The following is a 19809-nucleotide window of genomic DNA, read 5'->3' as shown; positions in this document are numbered from 1 at the left end:
TGAAACGGGTTATTTTAAGATATAAGAACTAGACAGCAAAAAGCCTGAGCCATTAGGCCAAACAGTTTAAATAATATAAGCGTCTGTGTGTTTACTTGGGTCTGAGTGGCTGAGGATCTGAGAGGGACTGGAGAAAACTCCAACTACAAACATCCTTCTAACTCTCATTTTTAAAGCCCTAAGAGGGCCACTGTGGGATGATACAAAACACTCAAGGTGTGCTTGGTGTAAGGCAGCAAAGGCTGTGTCACGGGTGGCTGGGTGCAGAAGGAGGCATGCATCCCTCTGCAGGGTAGGCAGTTCCTGGGCAAAGGGCTGACTATGTCTGTGGGTATGGGAGGAGGCCTAGTGTGGGCTGCAGGGCTAAGACTTCCTATGGTAACTAGAGTTTCCTCAGTCAGCAATGACTGATGCAAACCTGAAATAAACATATCTTTAAACAAGCCAGTGAGAGTTGCAGAAGAACATAAATAGTGGGCTCGTTCAGGAAACTCCTCCACGAACTCGGCCCAGCTGCAAACAGCTGGGACTTATGTCCCAGACATCCAGGAGAAATTCTTTTGTGGCCCTTCTGGGAGTAGATTTGACCTTGAAATCCTCCCTGGCCCACAACCTAGCAGGGAGAAGTCGGGCTTACAGGGCCAGCACTGTTTCCTGGCCCTGACCACTGTGCATGGAGAAAGGGAAGAAACAGTGTGTGTGTGTGTGTGTGTGTGTGTGTGTGTGTGTGTGTGTGTGTGTGTGTGTGTGTTTTAGCAAAGGCAAAAACTAGAGAAAAATAAAGTGAGGCAGTTGCTGGTCAAGGGCTCAGCAGGCATGAGGTGGGACACTGTCTCAAAGAGCCCCTTGGCAGGTAGGCACAGGGGCAGCGGTGGGAAGGAGGCAGGCGGCAGGCTCGCTCTTCTGTTTCCCGATGCTATGACTTGCCACCTGTGCACCGGCGACTGGTTGCCACTGTGAGCCTTCCCGTCCAGCTGCTACTTCAAGGAAGAGGAATTCACAGCCATGAATTGAATGGAAACCCTGGCTGGAGAGGCAGAAACCAGGGGCTACTTACTCACCTATGAACACACGTATCTGGGAAGTGATTCTAAAGGTATCCAGAAGGCTCCTCAGGACCACCAAACCACAGATAGCCAAGGCCTCAGACTCCAGGAGTCTACAAGTTGGTGGCCACTCACAAGTTTTAACAGCATAGCATGGTAGTGTTCCTTCATATGCAAAAAGGGCCAGCTGGTCCCCGGAAGTCTTAACTCGCCAGAAAGAGCAGCACAGGTAGATCCAGGAGCTGAGTCTGTCTCTTCTTGTTCCCATTCTACTTTTTTTTTTGGTTTTTCAAGACAGGGTTTCTCTGTGTAGCCCTGGCTGTCCTGGAACTCACTCTGTAGACCAAGCTGGCCTCAAACTCACAGAGATCCACCTGCCTCTGCCTCCTGAGTGCTGGGATTAAAGGCGTGCGCCACCACTGCCCGGCCCCATTCTATCTTTTAAAAAATATCCAAGATTTACATTTATCGAGGTGTGTGTGTGTGTCTCTCTCTGTGTACATGTGCACACACATGCATGCAGGTGTACAGTAGATCCCCTGGAGCTGGAGTTACAAGTGATTGTGAGCTGCCTGGTGTGGGTGCCAGGCACTGAACCCAGGTCCTCTGCAAGAGCTGCAAGAACTCAACCACTGAGCCACCTCTCCAGCCCCCCCATGCTGTCTGGAGACGCCACGTGTTCTCAAGTCAGAGCCCACGGGGGCTAGCTCAGTGGAGAAAGTCTAGGAATGTCACGGGGCAGAGGGCAGAGCACTTCAGTAAAGTGCTTGATGCAGAAGCGTGGGGACCCCAGCTCCACCCCAGCACCCACAGGCATGGGGACCCCAGCTCCACCCCAGCACCCACAGGCATGGGGACCCCAGCTCCACCCCAGCACCCACAGGCATGGGGACCCCAGCTCCAGCACCCACAGGCATGGGGACCCCAGCTCCACCCCAGCACCCACAGGCATGGGGACCCCAGCTCCACCCCAGCACCGACAAGCATGAGGACCCCAGTTTCACCCCCAGCACCCACAAGCATGGCTATACAAAACCGGGTATGGTATGTGCTGGGAATCCCAGAGCTGGGGAGGTAGAGGCAGCTGTCTTAGCTTAATCAACAATCCTGTGGTTCCCAACGAGAGACCCTATCTCAAAGGCCACATGTGCATACATGATTCACACAAATATACACACATACATGCACACATACACACACACTCGCACACAGACAGACACATATACAGATATAGAGACACACACATAGACACACAGACACATACACTCAAACACACACAAACACAGATACACAAATACACACACACATTCACACAAACCTTTTTCTTTTTTTCTTTCTTTTCTTTTCTTTTTTCTTTTTTCTTTTTTTTTTTTGGTTTTTCAAGACAGGGTTTCTCCATGTAGTCTGGTTATCCAGGAACTCGCTTTGTAGACCAGGCTGGTCTCAAACTCAGAGATCGTGAGAACTCAGAGAAGGTGTGTACCACCGCTGCCTGGCTCACTTTTTAAAAGCGTGAACCAGAATGGCCCCTATTCAGGTGCACAGAAAAGGGGGTGAGGAAGGTACCTGCCCGGGGGAAGGTCGGAGAGGTGGAGCATCTGCAAATTCAATGAACAAAATCGCAGGGACCTAGTGGGGCAGCGGGGATGTCTCCATGAGTCTTGAGTGCCGGAGAGCAGACATCAGGACCAGAAGCTGGGCTGAGTGAAGCTGGGCCTGGCAGGGCCATGGAGGGAGGACAGTGATGGAGCAGACTTCGGTTGGAGGGAGGTATGACCGTTGGCCCTGTAAAGGCTCCTCTGGCTCCCCCGACCCTGTCTCCACTTGCACAATCACTGTAGGCTATGTCTCCATCTTAATTCCCATCCAAGCAGGGGGACCGTGCATCTTGTGCGGTGCCAAGCACGGTTCCCGCCCCCACGGAAGAGGCAGCTTGTCTTTGGAGACGGACAGGGAGACACGGGGGTCCTCAGAGGTCCAGAGGGCAGGCCTCTGGCTGTCTCTCCTGATCCTCAAGCAATCGTTCCATGGGCAGTTTGGGCCTGTTCTGGGTCTCTCCAGGCCCCCCCTGCCTTGCTCTGAGTCCTTGAGGACTGACAGAGGCTCCATCAGTCAAGGCAACTGTAGGAGGGAAATTAGAAAAAGGCATCATGGCCCTCTGGGCTCCAGCTGGTCTGCCCTCGGTTGCCCTGCGGCTTGCTCCCACCCTGCCTTTTCCTCCCACGATTCCTTCTGCGTTAGCTCAGTGTAGCATTTACCCCAAGGAGCACATCCAAGTTGGCAAGAGTCACACATTAAGCCGTTTGCCTTTTAACAAAGTTTATGATTTAAATCTTGTGCTCTTAACACCTTCTTTGCAAGTCTCAGAGGGAAACAAAAATGTTGACCTTGTTTATCCATTTCCTTCTTAACATGGAGACCCTCACTTGGCCCATGTCGCTGTGTCGGCACAGCTGCGCACAGACGCTGTGTGCACACGTGTGTGAAGGCAGGGCTGCACACGTACGCTGTGTGCACACACGCTCGGGAGAACACTGGTTACATTTCAATCCCTGGCACGTCCCCAGGACATCAAATGAGCCCCTGAGGACTGTAACCTGCACTGGATTCTAAGATGTTGCTCCCTCCCCCCAAGGCAGGTTCAGCTTCTTAGAAACCCCTGTGGGAATTCCTGGGGGTGGCTGGGAGGACCAGGGGATTGGAGCAGGGGAGGAGAGGAGGCCCCAGATGGTGGGAGCCTCACCCAGGACCCTGAGCACCAGGGTCAGAGCCCAGCTGTCTTCTCCCAAGCTGCTTCTCAGGACAGACAGGTTCCACCTGTGGCTCATCACTACGGCCAGCATTAATGGCAGCTCCACAGTCTGGAGATGGGGGTGGGGGTGGGGTGAGGGTGGGGGCGGGGGCGGGGGCAGGATTTCCCACCTGACATCAGGAAGCTGGAGCTCAAGCTGGGCCAGCTGTGGGAAAGAACGTGTTGGGATAAGAAGCTAGTGGGAAGCGAGGCCTTTTTAATTGCTTGGCAAGCTCAGGTCTGTGCATAGACCCGCAGAGGACCCAGGAGTAAGCACAGACCTTGCTTACAGGGGCTTGTGGCCAATGAAGAGACAGAAGTAGCTAAGCAAGCCACAGGTCCTGGAAGGAGAGGGTGGAGATCAAGGCGACCCTCACTCTGAGGCGTCCCCCGCACATTTAAGTCTCTGTAGGGAGCTTAGAAACATCCCAAGAAGGATGTCAGCATGCTGAGGCCTGAACTCCATGATGTGATGGCCTGGCCAAAGAATCCCATATTGGGTTCCAGGCTCCCTGGGTCTCATTTGTCACAGTGACTAAGAGCCAGGGCAGGCAGAGTTCCTATTCAGGAGCCCATCCTCACAAATGGGGCGATGGGGCCCAGATGCTGAGGCATTGCTATCTGGGCTTCTTCCTTCCCAAAGCAGAAACAATATGGTTGTTGGCATATAATTCCCTTGGTGGGGGTCCACACCCAGGGAACTGCAGGAAGGCAGGCCACAGTCACCAGGATGGAGTCTGGGACACACAAGTGGCTTCCCCTCTCTGGGAAACTTCGTGTTCTAGGCCTTCCTTAGGTGTCTGGTCTTCAGCTGATTTCTCTATTTGGGGGATTTCAGATGGTGAGTGATGGGCCTCGAAGCAGATCTGCTCAGAGAGCAGCACCCTTCCCGAAGGGCAAAGCACACTGTCAGCATCTCCAGGGGTTTCCAAGGCAAGCGTTGGCTCTGAAGTGAATTTAATATAACAGACGACTGTCGGGCGTCACACTTTCTCATTGCCATGGACTTGATGCTGCTACGCATCCGGTCCCCCTGAGGTTGTGGGAATGGACCACACAGGTGGCACACACTAGGCAAGTGCTCTCCCTCTGAGTCACATCCTAGACTGTGCATCCTCTTGTGTGCATGTTACAAACAAGTGAAGTGTGTGTGCATGTTATAAACATGTGAAGTGTGTGCATGTTATAAACATGTGAAGTGTGTGTGTGTGCATGTTACAAACATGTGAAGTGTGTGTGTACATGTTATAAACATGAAATGTGTGTGTGCATGTTACAAACGTGAAGTGTGTGTGCATGTTACAAACGTGAAGTGTGTGTGTGTGCATGTTATAAACATGTGAAGTGTGTGTGTGCATGTTACAAACATGTGAAGTGTGTGTGCACGTTATAAACATGTGAAGTGTGTGTGTGCATGTTACAAATGTGAAGTGTGTGTGTGTGTGCATGTTATAAACATGTGAAGTGTGTGTGTGTGGTGTGCTAGCTCTATTGTAAAAAGCACATGGCTGGAGGTCAAAGACCTTAAGTGATGGCTCCAAGGTCACACACTTAGTCAGGGCAAAGCTCAGCTGGGAACCTGTTCTACATTTTAACTCCTTGTGCACCTGCCTTCATGGTCAAGGTTTCAGCTGGTTCTTTGTCAGCTTAGTAGGACCAGCATTCTGTCTCCATCTGTCTGCCTCCCTTAGGGACAGCTCCGCCTAGCAGGCATGGTCTTGTGGGAACGTCAGTGTGCTGCTGTATGGACAGCAGCTTGGGGAGAAGAGTGTAGCAGTGGCCCTGGCTCCCCGCTGTAGGTGTCCAATGCAGCTGTCTTAGTCCACTTTCTGACATGTGACATGCTATCGGAGAGTGCAATTCATAAGGAACGAGGCTGGTTTGGCGGGAAGTCTGAGCACATGGGGCTGACATCATTTTATATCTGGTAGGGCTGGGGTGTACATGCTAACATGGCAGAAGACACCAGATGGGTGATGGGGTAGTGTGCCAGCTAGGGCCTCTTTCCCCATGGTGGGGTGCCACCCTCATGACCTCATTGAACTCTAATTGCCTTCCAAAAGCCTTACCTCTAATACCATCAATACAAATCTGGAAGTTTCCCACACATGAACTTTTGGGGCAAATATACCATCGTACCCCATAAGCCATTGTGTGCTGTGGAAATTGCCAACTCCTAAGGACCCAGTAGAGGGGTGATGTATGTACCAAGAACACTGATGTACTACCAGCCTACATCATTCCTTTCCGGTAAAGCTTAGCCTGAAGATGGCTAGGACCTTAAGTGATTCCCAGGAAACCAATGGTGTCCAAAGCCTAACACCACCAGACCATGTGACTCATATCCAACCTGATAGTGAGCAGGCCAGGCACACCATCTCTATTTCCTCTGAGCTCCTAGCCAGCATATGGCCCTGATGCCTCCACCCTTCTGAGGCTGGCAGGAGTCTCTCTGTCTGATGCCACCATCCCATTCCCTGGCCCTGGCCCTCTGACAGGACCATGGGCTCTGTGAGGCGCCAGAAAAGCCCGGAAATCCTTTGACAAAGGAGTGAGCCAGGCCTCTCCCTAGCTGACTGTGGCTCCGGGCTATCTGGCTTGTACTTGAGCTTCTCTACCAGAGGGTCGCGGTGAACACAGGCAGTGGCCCCTGTGCTGACAGACACCGCTTCCCACACAGCCTCAGAGCCAGCAAGGTGCTGGCTCGCCAGGGTTGCTGTGCTAGGCTCTCTCCCCTTCTTGTTTATAGTTCTTCTTATCAACGCTGCAGGGGTGAGGCGCTCCTATTTTATGAGTTTGTGCAGAGTGAACTGGTGACGTGAGGTGTTGCTCACCCTGGCTGGCCATCATGTCTGGGTCTTGTTCTTCAGTCAAGCATCGCTTCGTAGGCCCCCAGAGGCCACTGGCTAGCCCGGACTCCTGTGCACTGTTTTGTTTTTTGCCCACACAACCTCCTCAGCCCCGGACACCACTAGGGGTTAAACTGGTCTTGAGTGCTGCTGTTCCTAGGTTCCCCCAGCAGCTGGCACTGGGACTAGTCTCCTCCCCTAGCCCAGAAGCAGCCGCAGCTGCGGAGAGAACCCACAACGGAGAGCTCTTGCCACGCCTTTGCTAGCTGGCCTGAGATCCTTGTCCTTTCTGTGCTTCATCTGTGAAATGGGTAACAAGTTCTCCCAAGGAACTGCTGTGGGGATGGGATGCGGCACGCCATCACCAGAGCCTAGCAGACAGCCAACAGGCAGATAGCACAGGTCTCTGTGCCCAGATGTCCCCAATGGCGGTTATGGCAGGGAGCCGAGTGATGGGTACTCTAGAAGCCACTTTTGAATGGGATGCATGGTCCTGGGGAAGAGGCTCATGTGTGGTGACTGGGAAAACACAGTAGATATATATGACTCCTGAGGCTGATCAGGGAAACCTCACAGACCTCAGAATAGGGAGCATGGCTTACTAGTGGACCTTGAAAGCTTGACACCCAGTCTCAAGCACCCACTCATGGACCAATCTCTTTGCAACTGTGTCCTGCTCCTTGCCCCTCTCCAACACACAGCTGGATCACTTTAAAGCAGCTCACAGATGAGCAGAAGAGTAACCTTGTGCTTTCAAGGAGCTTTCATTAAGGAAAACATAATTATGTGTTATCCTCATGCCTGTTTTTATTATTACCATTAAAAAAAAAAGATTGTGTGTACCTGCATGGGTTTATGTGCACCATATGTAAGCTTGTGATCTTCTGCAGCTAAGGACTAGTCAACAATGGGGTGAATAAGTTAGTTTAAAAAAATGAATGGGACCCCCTGGAAACTGCTGACGAGTGTGGTCTGCTTGTACCTGTGGCTTTCTGCTGTGCAGCAGCATGCCTCAGCTGGTGCGGAGGGCCAGGTACTCCTTTGCCTGGCAGTCTGTCTACACAGCAGCTCTGTCGGGAAAGGGACCTGAAAATGCGTGATTCTCCCATTTCACAATTCCTACCGACTAACACAGCCAAGTGCTGTAATTTCCAGAGAAGAGAGAGGGTCAGAGACTTTGGTTTGAGATAGGTCTCACTGTGTGGCCCAGGCTGGTCTCCTCAATCTTCCCACCTCAGATACTGGGGACAGAGGCATGAGCCACTGTGCCAAGCTCTACATGAGTTTCTTCTTCCTTCTTAAGACAGACACAGATAACAAAGTTAATCAGAATGTGAGCTCTCTAAAACACCCCAGAACACTTCTTGTGGGCACAAGGTCTCAGGATGTCCCAGAATGAACAATGACGTCCACAATTATGCACAGGTCTCCTGACTCTTCTGGTGTTTGTGATGCACTTGCAGATGCAGCCCACATCTGAGGTGACCATCAGAACACACCCCTCAAGGGAGAATCCCAGTTCTGGCCACACCTGTTCCTCCTCTGCCGTCTTGGAGTAAACACCTTGGTCTACTCCTCCTGGGTGATGGACACTTGTGGACAACCTGCTTGGGCAGGGAAAGGGGGTTGGAAATGGGCTTTGAAAGATGACCAGAGTTGAGTGGGAATCTAAGGGTACGCTCCTGTTGAGCCTCGCCCTGCCTGAGCAGGCCAGTCTGCTGTGGGTCTCCCCGAACCCGGAGTACACAGGTTCTAGTCTGCTGCTGGAGATGGCGGAGGACTGCCGCTCTTCTGCTTTCCAGACCATAACCAGGGGCGTGACCAGGCTGGCAGAAACCAAAGAAGGCTGCAGCACACAGTTTTTAAATAAGTTTATAATTTCCTGATGGATTTAGTTCGTGAATAAAAAAGAAAAAAAACGTCAAACAAAGTGTTTACAATAGTTACCAAGGCAAAGTTGAACAGAACACAACGTCTTTGTAATGTCATCATCAGGCCGGCAGTTCGACGCTAACAACGGCACGCACGTGCACAATGGAAGACGGCAGCCGCGGCTGCTTCACACAAGCCACCAGGCCGCCACCACTGCTCCCTACAGGGACTCAAGCTACAGGAAGCCAGTGCCCAGGGTTCTGGGCTCCCCACTAAAGTGCAACACGCCTCTTCTGAAGGAGGGGTGAGGAGTCAAGCCCAGGTCCCCATCCTGGAACAGTCTGTTGCGCAAGGCAGGCTTCTGGTCTGCACTGGGCTGCAGGCCCAGTGGATGGCATGTGCCTCAGGCGGGACTAGATGCTTTCAAGGAGGGATGTAACACTGGTGTGGCAGGAGGGGGGGCTGGGCTGGTGTGCTCACTGTGGCATAGGGGTGCGTCTCCTTGCCTCAGCCTGGCTCACTTCCTTTCTTGCTCTGGCATCTCTGGAGCTAAGGAGGTTTGGGTCTAAAAAGCTTCAAACGGGAGAATCTAGGATCCCAAGCCAGAGAGGGCCAGGCTCTGAGGGCCATCCATGGCACCGGCCTGCAGGCTCTGAGGGCCATCCATGGCACCGGCCTGCAGGCTCTGAGGGCCATCCATGGCACCGGCCTGCAGGCTCTGAGGGCCATCCATGGCACCGGCCTGCAGGCTCTGAGGGCCATCCATGGCACCGGCCTGCAGGCTCTGAGGGCCATCCATGGCACTGGCCTGCAGGCTCTGAGGGCCATCCATGGTACCGGCCTGCAGGCTCTGAGGGCCATCCATGGTACCGGCCTGCAGGCTCTGAGGGCCATCCATGGTACCGGCCTGCAGGCTCTGGAGACCAGGCTGCCCTGCTGGATGGTCATGATGAAATAGCACCAAGTAGGCAAGAAGAGGTCCTGTGGCCTGGTAGGCAGGCCCAAGCCCAGGTTACCACACAGCACTAGGCACACGAGGCTTGACCCAATGTGAGGGTACGGGTGGTTCTGGGGTCACCAACGTTGCAATCTCTACCCAGAGGTCCTGAGGATGTAGAGAAAACCCTGACACACTGAGAGTCCGTGAGCCCCGGATTCTCACTGCTCCACCGAGCAGGTCTCTTGTTCCCAGGCAGTCACCCACCTCAAGTGTAGTCACGTGTTTCCCAAGGGCTGGCCTGGCTACCACCTCACCACCCTGGAGGGGGAGGAGCTAGGCTGCCCATAGCTTGAATTCCTTTGTTAACATGATTATTTATGGGTTTGCATTTTTAAAAACACAGCTCTTTAATTTTTCAGTTCTATAACTACGTTTTAATATTTGAATATTCTCAACAATGGACACAATGTAACTGCCCCAGTTCTCTGGATCACACAGACAATATCAAACAAGCAGAGAAACAAAGAGGGGGCGGGGCGGGACGGGACAGATAACCCGCTCCTCCAAATCAACCCTAAAATCGCTTCTCCCTCAAAAGAGGCAGGAGGAGAAATACCTACAAGAGGGTCACAGCACTTGCCAAACACAGTGGGAATAATCAGGACACTTGGTTACAATTTTGACACTAAAAAGTTTGGAAAGTTTCTGTTTAAAAAGAATACAGACAGCCATTTTGTTCAGAAGGATCCCCAGGTCACGCGTGTCCTCGTCCCTGACATCCTCTTGGTTCACAGGAGGGAGCGTGTCTTTGAATGGTCAACAGCTCCAAGACTGGCAGTGACGGGGGTGCCCAACAGGCCTGTGGTGCAGCCTCATCCCTTCCTGCTCCTCTGCCTGGGCTCTGGACTCTGCAGGCAGGTGAGGCCGGGGAGACGGCTTGAGAGTTACCGATCCTGCTGACGTGGGGCTGCTGGGACTTCGGCCTGTGACTGTCACTTTCTACGCAGCAGCGCAGCCTTGCTTTGGCCCTTCCTCAAAGACCTGGAGGGGGGCCAGGGGGCCTGCGCTTCAGTCAGACAGGAGGGTGGTGATGCCAAATCCATGCCAGTGTCGGCAGTGGAGGGCAGGACAGCGGCACTGAGGAGGGCCATCTGCACTGACGTCCTCTCTCCCGAGGGAGAGAGTGAGCCAAACAGATGGAGGGACGTGACCAGTCACAGCATGACCTGCAACACTGTTGGTGCTGGCAGTCGTCTGCTTGTCTAGAACTTCTAAGGCCCCCAGGTGAGGCAGAGGGCTGCTCAGGTCTTGGGAAGATGTGAGAAGAAAGGCTGACAGGAACTGCAGGTGGCCCTCCACACGCTGGTTGCTGACGCCCACTCGGCCTTCTCCATCTTTAATGGCCTTTAAGTGCCTGTCGGTCCCAGTCAGATGCCAGCAGTCAGTCAGTCAGTCAGTCACTGAAGACCCAGGACAGAGGCCTACTAAGGATGCTGCTGCTTTAGCTAGAAGCCCCGGGTTGGATTCCAGCCCTCATTTCTTACTTCATGATGACCTTCATTTGGAATAGAGGTGTTTAGGTGCAAAAGGTATGAGGCTTGACGATGGGATGGAAGTGATGGGGATGATCCTAGCCAACCTGCAGTGACTCTCCAGGCCAGATGTCTGGAGGATCATGTAAGTGCATGAAGACAGTCGTGGATGACATGTCCTAGTGCAAAGCAGTTATGTATTTGGTAAATATTGGCTCAATGAATGACGTAAAGTCAGTAAGATCTGAATGCTGGATAACCTATTAACTTCGCCTAATACAAAGGCCATGTTTATGGTTCAACTTTAGCTCCAGTCTCCAGAACCATTTGCATCACTGGATCTCCACCCGGGGTGGAGACGCCTTTGCTGTGGTGCACAGATCAGACAATGGCGTCCTACACACTTGCCTTCCCAACAAGCATGGGTCCCGCAAGGCTCCTGCAGCCTCTCTGCAGGGACCTGATGGAGAAAAGTTTTAAAAGACAGAGAGAGCAGCAGGTAAAGAGTGGCAGGCAAACACCAGTGGGTACACCAGGGAGGCCTGCCTGGGGTGATCCCTCACAGCAGTTGGAGAACAGCTGACCAGCGTCAGTGCCAGGCTGCTCCTGTGGACTCGGACTCTCCTGCTTTCTGGATTCCACCATAGCCTGTGAAGCTGTTACTGGGTGGGGCTTCCTTATGTTATGGGCATACAATCAGATTCTGACTTTCCTGTCCTGAAATACTGGGGTCTTCTACAGGATTTATGGATGGGACAATGAAAAGAACTGAGAGAACTGAGCAGCAGTGATCATTTCTGGCCTAATCTCCATATTCCTGGCCAAGCTGGAATCTCCGAAAGCACCTCAGACAGGTTCATGGCAGTCCGTTCCAACCTCACCATCTCCCACAAGGGAACACTTTATGGCAGGGAAGAAGGGGAACAGGGATGGGACTGTTAGTGTGGCAGTAGTGGCAGTCTCATGAGGTCCTAGGCTGAGGGCTGTGGGGGATTTACAGGCAGCATTACATTCTTTTGAGGTGTTTGCTTCAGGGTCTGAAGGACTAGATGTGTGCTGCTGTCTGTTTCTCAGAGCCTGGTTCCTTGTGACTGCTGTCGTCTGCACCTGGTTTCATGGCGCTGGCTGAGTCCCTGGGGTGTGCATGCATGTGTTAAGCAGGCAGCTGACACAAATGGACAGGCACAGCCACCTACACAGAACACTTGTCAGGGTAACAACACCAACAGCAAAGGTCCTGAACTGCCAAATGGGACCCTGCAGGCCAAGAGGTGACTCAGCCACCCAAGTCCACTGACACCTCTACAGTGGGAAACAGAGAATGCTGGTCTGAGAAGGCCACCTCTAGGAAGATGGAGGGGAGAAGGCATGCTTTCACCGCCATGATTCAACTGAGCACGTCTCACAGGATCCCCACACCTCTCCCTATCAGAGGCTTTTCCAAAGATGGGTGCTTCACACACTGATGTGCACACAGTGAGCATTTCATAATATTTTTTGAATGAATGAATAGAGGGAGGAATGTGTATGAGATATGACAAACTCAGTTGTGCCAAAGGAAGTTTCTAGGCAGCGCTCGAGGCTGTGACTCTGAGGATGTACCCTAAGAGTAGAGTTGAGAGGGTGGGCCATGGACCACATACTCTAGGAAGCCCTGTCCTACAGTAGCTTAGGGCAAGGTGGAGGGAGCAGACAGCATCGTGGGTGATGATCAGGAGGAATCAGCATGGCCCTACGGGACATCTTCTGGAGGAGCAAGGCTGCAAGCAGTGACAACAGGCCCTTCCTGTTAAACCCTCTTCTCTTCAGGTCAGCCATTTAACCCAACGGTGAAGGGTGGGAAGGTCAAAGGTCTTCGACAGGAGTGAGCAGGGTGAGCACCGTGCACATTAGCTTCCTGTCAGCCGAGAGCAGTGCAGGTGGGACAGGCAACAGGCCAGGATTCCCAGCTGGGCCGGAGCTAAGCTGCCCCGGCCTGCCTCTGCCCATGCTCATGACAGCAGGCCAGAAGGGCAGACACGGGGGCAGGGCAGGGCAGGCGGGGAGTGCTCCTCTCTCTGTCCCGGGCCACCCGCTCGCTCCCTCCTTCTCTACCGTCTGCGGAGCAAGCACTCACTCTCAGCTTCAGCACCAAGCACTCTGAACAGACTCTAGAGGAGGCCACCAGGCTCCGGCTTCCTGTTCCTGGAAGGGCAGAGTGCAGGCCTCCCCAGCTCTGCTGACGACAGGGCAGTTCTTCCCGGAGACCAAGGAGATCTGTGCAGAGACAACATTCAGAGCAGAAGGCAGAGTATGACAGACACAAATGGCCGGATTTGCAGGGCCAGCTGGCAGGGTCTGGTGTGGAGGCGGCTCCTTGGTCACCTTGCTTGGAGCACCTCAGGAGGACTCTTCCAGGGCATTGACAACTTGCTCAAGGATGTCCGGGCAGTGATCGGCTATCTGCTGGAGAATGGTGTTGGCAAACTCCTGGAGCTCGGCACTGTCCCCTTCAACCTTCTCCAGCTCACTCTGGAGCTGAAAGGGAAAGGAGAGCTGGGGTCAGGTGTGCGAGCAGGGATCCATCAGGAAAGACAGACGGACAGAGCTGACCTCCCCCACCAAAATAATGATCAAACGCACACGCTTCTAGACTCTGCTCATGAAAACAGGGCCCAGAGAAGTCAGGTCCACAGCACAGTTCTTGCTGCCCTACAAGACAGGTTTGTTCCCACGAGTCAGTCAGACCCTTCTGTAACTTGAGCTTGAAGTTCCTCATCTTAGCACCTTACTTCCCTCACATTCAAAACATGTTCTTCCAGTCACTTGGCTACTGCAAGTTTTTATGGAAGAACTGGGGTGGTGAGGCATGCCTGGGGTTCCAGCTACTGGGGATGCTAAGGCTGGAGGATCACTGGAGGTCAAGTGTGTTGTATGTGTGTAGTGCATTCACGTGAGTGAGACCTTAGTGCGTTCTCTCTCTCTCTCTCTCTCTCTCTCTCTCTCTCTCTCTCTCTCTCTCTGTATGTGGTATATGCATGTGAGTGAGACCTTAGTGAGTTCTCTCTCTCTCTCTGTATGTGGCATATGCATGTGAGTGAGACTGTGGCTCTTAACAAAGATTTTGTGGAAGGGCGGCTTTCTACTAAACCTTACTCTAACTCAGACACCCAAGGAGGGACAATTGGGAAATGGATACAGAGGCATTATCTCCAATAGAGAAAACAAGGAAGTGTATACTCTGCTCAAACCAATCAAGATTTCCAAATGCAGACTGGAGTGCATGAAAGCAGCAAATCTGACTGCTTCAAACATTCTCCATGTAGAGTCTGGTGCTTGGAAGCAAGGACACAGTGCCCACGATGGTGTGGTCCTGTTTACCAGCTGGGAAGCTGTCCCTGTTACTAAGGTGACACCATATACAAAATGTCCTGCCTCAAAAAATGCCCCCCAGTGCTCTTCACTCCTTCTTCCTGTAGCCTCTGGGCAACCCCTGCACATCCCTTCCTTCAATCAACAGTGTTTCTAAGCTCTCTTCACCCTGGTCCGAGGACACGGGGACCTTTCCTATCCTGAAAAGATCCTGAAATGGTCTTTCTTAAGCTGGTTGCAGCTTTTACCATCAAACTTTAAAAGTGCACTCTCTAGTACACTGTCTCTCGGGTCATCCCTAATAAACAACAATAACATGACCGCTTCCTCACCTAACATGCTTTCTTGAAAGGTTAGTGAAATCTCTACCTAAAAACAACACAATGTTATTTACAAAAGTGAAAAATGTCTTAAATGGAAGGATATAACATGACCAAGGAGCAGAGACTCAAGACGGTATTAATTCTGCTCAATCTAACTCATAGGTTCAGTGCAACCCCAATAAAACCTTAGGCAGCTATGAATGTAAGAAAATTCAGAAAAAAAAAAAAACCCTATACAAACATGATCACTTGGTTTATGGCAAAAGGTATCATCTGTATGGTAGGGAAAGGTTGGATTTTATGATCTATAGGGCTACATGAAAGAAAACTTATAACCATATCTCAATCATACACAAAATCAGTTCCTGATGGATAGTAAATTTATGTCTGAATGGAAAACATGAAAAACAGAAAACAGGAGGGCTCGTCACAATGCCACCTGTCTATAAACTCAGCACTCAGGCTGAGGCAGGAGGATTGCATGTGTGAAGACAGCTTGGGCTACACAGAGACAACCTGTTTCAAAAAAACCAAACAAACAACCAAATTTACAAACACAACAAGTCCCCTGCACTACACATGAAGGTTAAAAGAGACACTGTTCAAATGCCATGCTGACCTTCTCTGTACCCTTCCAATTTCAGCATACATACTACCAAAGCTACAATGCAAAGATTTCTTAGGCAGAACACAAAAGGACATTCACCATGAAAGAAAAAAAAAAAAAGACCTGAAAAACCAGTTAATTTATATTCAAACTAAAGGCCAGATGTGTTGCTCTAGGCCTGTAATTCTAGCACTCAGGAGGCAGGCAGGAAAATCAAGAGTTGAAAGTCATCCTCAGCTACATATTACGGTGAAAGCCAGCCTAGGCTTTGTGAGGCCTTATGTCCCAAAACTTAAACAAAAACAAGCAAACACCCCGCCTGCCCCTCAAAACCAACCAACAAAAAATGAACAAAAAGCAAATGAACAAGCAAATAAGAAAACTCAAATAAAACAAAAACAAAGAAATCCCCACAAAAACAAAACTAAGCACCTCTTTCTCTTCAAACACCATTAGGAGAAAGAAAAAGCAGCTGGCAGATGGGAGATGTCTGCAGTGCATGTATAAGATGGACAGGGATTAATAGTGTAATACATAAAGAACTACAAATCGGTAACAACAATAGTAACACCACCACTAACAACAGCAGGAAAACAACAAACTCACAAGGCCAAGGAACTAGAATAGTTCTTCTTACAAAAGACTCCAATTGTCACTCAGTGCCTATGTCTGCAGGAAGGTCCTGCAGATTCCAGGACACCTTGTGGACAGCAAAATCTTCATTTTTATAAAAAATGAGATAAAATGATGTACTTGCATATAACCTACATACCTTCTCCTAGATTATTCATAATACTGAATGCCGCGTAAACGTGAAGTAACCAGTCGTTATACTGTATTATGCGGGCAGTGGTGGTGCACGTCTTTAATCCCAGTACTCGGGAAGCAGTGGCAGGCGGATCTCTGTGAGTTCGAGGCCAGGCTCCAAAGCTACACAGAGAAACCCTGTCTCAAAAAAACAGTTGTTATACTGTATTATTTAGAGAGTGATGAGGGAAAACATGTCCAGACACAACTATCTGTAGCTGGCAGTCCCGCAGCCCACTTATAAAATAATCACTCAGAAGCTCATATTAATTAAAACTGCTCAGCCATTAGCTTAGGCTAACTACTGACTAGCTCTTACACTTATACTCCGCCCGTTTCTGTTAATCTATATGCCGCCACATGTTCCGTGGCTTTACCTGCGTCCGTCCTTTGGCGGCTTGCTGGTGGCTCTCCCAGCCTTCTTCCTGTCTCTCTCTTTGAATTTCCCGCCTGCCTCTAAGCTGCCTTGCCATAGGCCAAACGGTTTTATCAACCAATCAGAGCAACACATATTCGCAGTGTACAGAAAGCCGTTCCCCCATCAACCATCATAGCCTAAGTACTGTACAGAGCTGACACTGGAGGTGAACAGTGCTCAGGTGACGAGTGATGGAGAGACACTCAGAACAGAGAAATGGTGGGTGGGGCAGCAGGGGAGAGCTTTATTCTGGTGGACTCTCAGAGTGCTCAATGCATGGAAACTTCAAGTTCTGATTTTTAGAACTTTCTGGAATATTTCCCCAAGTATTTTAAAACTGTGTTTGTTGAATTTGAGGGATGTATAACCCAAGGGTGTGGAGGATCAACTGCATATTGGAAAGGCTAGGAAACACATACCAATGTATTTATCCTTGTTAATCATCAGAGAAACAAGAGTCAAAAAACCATAGGAAACCACTAAGTATCCATCACAATGGGTACAGATTTAAAAGTCAGATAACATCACATGCTGCCAAGGATGTGGAGCCACGTGACTTCTCCACACTCCTGTACAGTGTAATTGCAAAGAGGCAGAGCTGCTCTGGGAGGACTTGGTAGCATTCATTGAACTTGAGCATGTGTGTATCCTATGACCCAACGACTAAACCTTCATGTACACGCACATTCACCAGAAGACAGACAAGAGCGGGGACATAATCTCTACTGGCCACGCTGTTGGCAACCGAATGATTAATAATGGACGATAAAGGGTGGGGAGATGGCTGTTTGCAAAGTGCTTACCAAGCAAACCTGAGGGCCTGAGTTTCATTTCCAGCACCCCTGTGAAAAGCCAGGTTTGGTTGTGCATGCGTGTGTGTGTGTGTGTGTGTGTGTGTGTGTGTGTGTGTGTGTGTGTATGTGCGTGTGTGTAATCCCAGTGCTGGGGAGGCAAAAAAAAAAAAAAAAAAAAAAAAAAAAGGAGGACCCCTGGAATTGCTGGCCAGCTGGACTAGACAAATTGGTGAGTTCCAGGTTCAGTCAGAGTCCCTCTTTCAAGAACAATTGTTTTTTGTGGTATATATACAATGGAATCCAATGAGGGTAGGTTGGATGCATTAAAAAAAATGGTGCATTTCATAACATATGTAGAATGAAAGAAATGAAATATGAAGGAATCCACATTGATGACTCTGGGTATAAAAACAGAAGAAAAAAGAAGCATGATCTGTCAGCTGACTTACAGAGGACGGGGTATAGTAGTGGGGTGTGACAAAGGTTTCTCAGGTGTTGCTATGGTACTTCTTGTCAGGGTTATCTAAGGGTATGTCAATACTCATGTAGCTGTGTACTTAGGTTTTCTGTATATGCATCATATTTCAAAACCTAAAATACAAGAAAACTACCACCCCCAGACTCCCCCAGACTCCCCAGCTGCACAATCTCTATCAGATACCGATGACACCTCCTTCAAAAGTCTCTGCCCTCAAGTTCAACAGGACACAGCCTCCGGCTTTCTTTTCCTGTCCCACATCTCTCTCCTCTGTCTATGTGCCATTTTTCTGTTCTGTGTGTGATGCTAGAGATGGAGCCCAGTGTTTGGTGTGTGCTGGGCAATGCCCTAGCACTGTGCTACCCTCCCGGCCCTGTGTACTGGACAAGTGATCCATCACTGTGCTGCTGTTGGGGTCCCTGAGTTCTAGGCAACCAGTGATGTAGTACTGTGCTTCCCTCCCGGGCCCCTACCTTCCTCTTAGACCCTCTCTTGGGCAATCTTGTCTACCCTCAAGCTTTAACAAGAGTCAAATTGCGTTTGGGAGGATACACTAGTACTTGGGAGACTCTAGTTTGAGACCCTGTCTCGCAAAAAAAAAAAAAAAAAAAAAAAAAAAAAGTATAAAAAGGGATAATAACCACATAACTAACTTATACAGTTTTTTTGGACAAAAATTATTCTAAGTGCTTTAGTGTCTTAATATATTCAACACACACCTCTCTTCTTTTTCCCCCTTTCATTACTTCTGAGCATATTTGAACAAACTACTAGTATTATAAAATGTGTTGCACCGGGTGGTGGCAGTGCACGCCTTTAATCCCAGCACTCGGGAGGCAGAGGAAGAAGCAGGCGGATCTCTGTGAGTTTGAGGCTAGCCTGGGCTACAGAGTGAGATCCAGGACAGGCACAAAGCTACACAGAGAAACTCTGTCTTGAAAAACCAAAATAAATAAATAAAAAATAAATAAACAAATAAAATAGTGTTGCTTTTTAGTTTTCACTATTGTGAGTGTTCATTGTTGATGTTCCTGTATACAACTCCTCTCCACATCTATGACCTGGGAACACTGCTGTAGGATTTGTTCTGTCTTGTTTTAAGAAAGGCTTCATGCTAACTCAATTCTTCTGTAAACTCCTGGAGGAATTCTGTTTTATACATGAAGCTGCCTAGCAAAACACCTGCAAATAGCAGACAAACTAAGAAGGGCCAGGGAGCGAAACTGCAGGAACAGATACTAATTCTTTCTGAAGACATTTTTTTTTCTTTCTCTGCTGCTGGGGCTGAGTCCAGGCCCTTGTGCAATGGGTAAATGCTCTCCCACCTAGCTGCACCTCTGAGGACCTTTCAAAGCTCTGCCCTTTGAGGTGAGGTGTGACTCAGTAGCACACTACTTGCTTCATGGAAGGCCCTGGGTTCCAGTTCCACAGAAACACAACAAAGAAATCAAAATCATATGGACCCCCGGATATGGCCTGTGTTGGTTGTGCCCATCCTGCTCAGCGTTCCCAAAAGATGGCAGTGCAGGAAAAGCACAGGACGTGAAGGTGACCACTGGCAGGACTTGTCTAGCTTTCCCACCCACTCTTGACCTCAAGGTAGTGAGGGGATTCTAAAGGGACCTGAGCCACGCGCCACAAACGTAGCAGCGACTGCACAGGGAGCACTCAAGGTGGTGTGCAGTCTGCATGTGAAGCCAGTGGCCATGGTGCCTTGGTCTCTACCCCAGAGCTGCCGTGAAGCCATAGACAAGAGGCAAATAAATGGAGCAGAGATGGAGTTCTACAACTTTCCACCAACAGGTAGTGTTGGGAAGGGTTGTCCAAAGAGCTGGCCAGCCTCTTCCTGCGTTCAGTGCTGAGTAATAGAGGACAGCCAACACGGATGGTACAATAACAAGAAGTAGAAGTGGGATGCACAGAGCGAGAGAGAGCCGCCTGCAGTGAACTGGCTGCCTTGGGACCACTGCCCAAAACATCTGCTCAGTGCATGCTATGACC

The 19809-nt window shown here is 50.3% G+C and overlaps 1 protein-coding gene across 6 annotated transcripts in view; it reads right to left on the bottom strand.

The window, feature by feature from the left end:
* Nucleotides 1-8542: 8542 nt before the first annotated feature.
* Nucleotides 8543-19809, bottom strand: part of Erc1 (ELKS/RAB6-interacting/CAST family member 1) — a 334813-nt gene continuing 323546 nt past the window's right edge. For all 6 annotated transcript variants that reach the window (XM_028880482.2, XM_028880487.2, XM_028880483.2 and 3 more), the window contains one exon: nucleotides 8543-13547. In XM_028880482.2, the coding sequence (XP_028736315.1) occupies nucleotides 13410-13547 (138 nt within the window). In that variant the 3' untranslated portion in view covers nucleotides 8543-13409. The remainder of the gene's footprint in view (nucleotides 13548-19809) is intronic.

Source organism: Peromyscus leucopus, chromosome 3 (genome assembly GCF_004664715.2).
Source record: "Peromyscus leucopus breed LL Stock chromosome 3, UCI_PerLeu_2.1, whole genome shotgun sequence".
Taxonomy (NCBI): domain Eukaryota; kingdom Metazoa; phylum Chordata; class Mammalia; order Rodentia; family Cricetidae; genus Peromyscus; species Peromyscus leucopus.
This window is presented reverse-complemented; position numbering and strand designations above follow the sequence as displayed.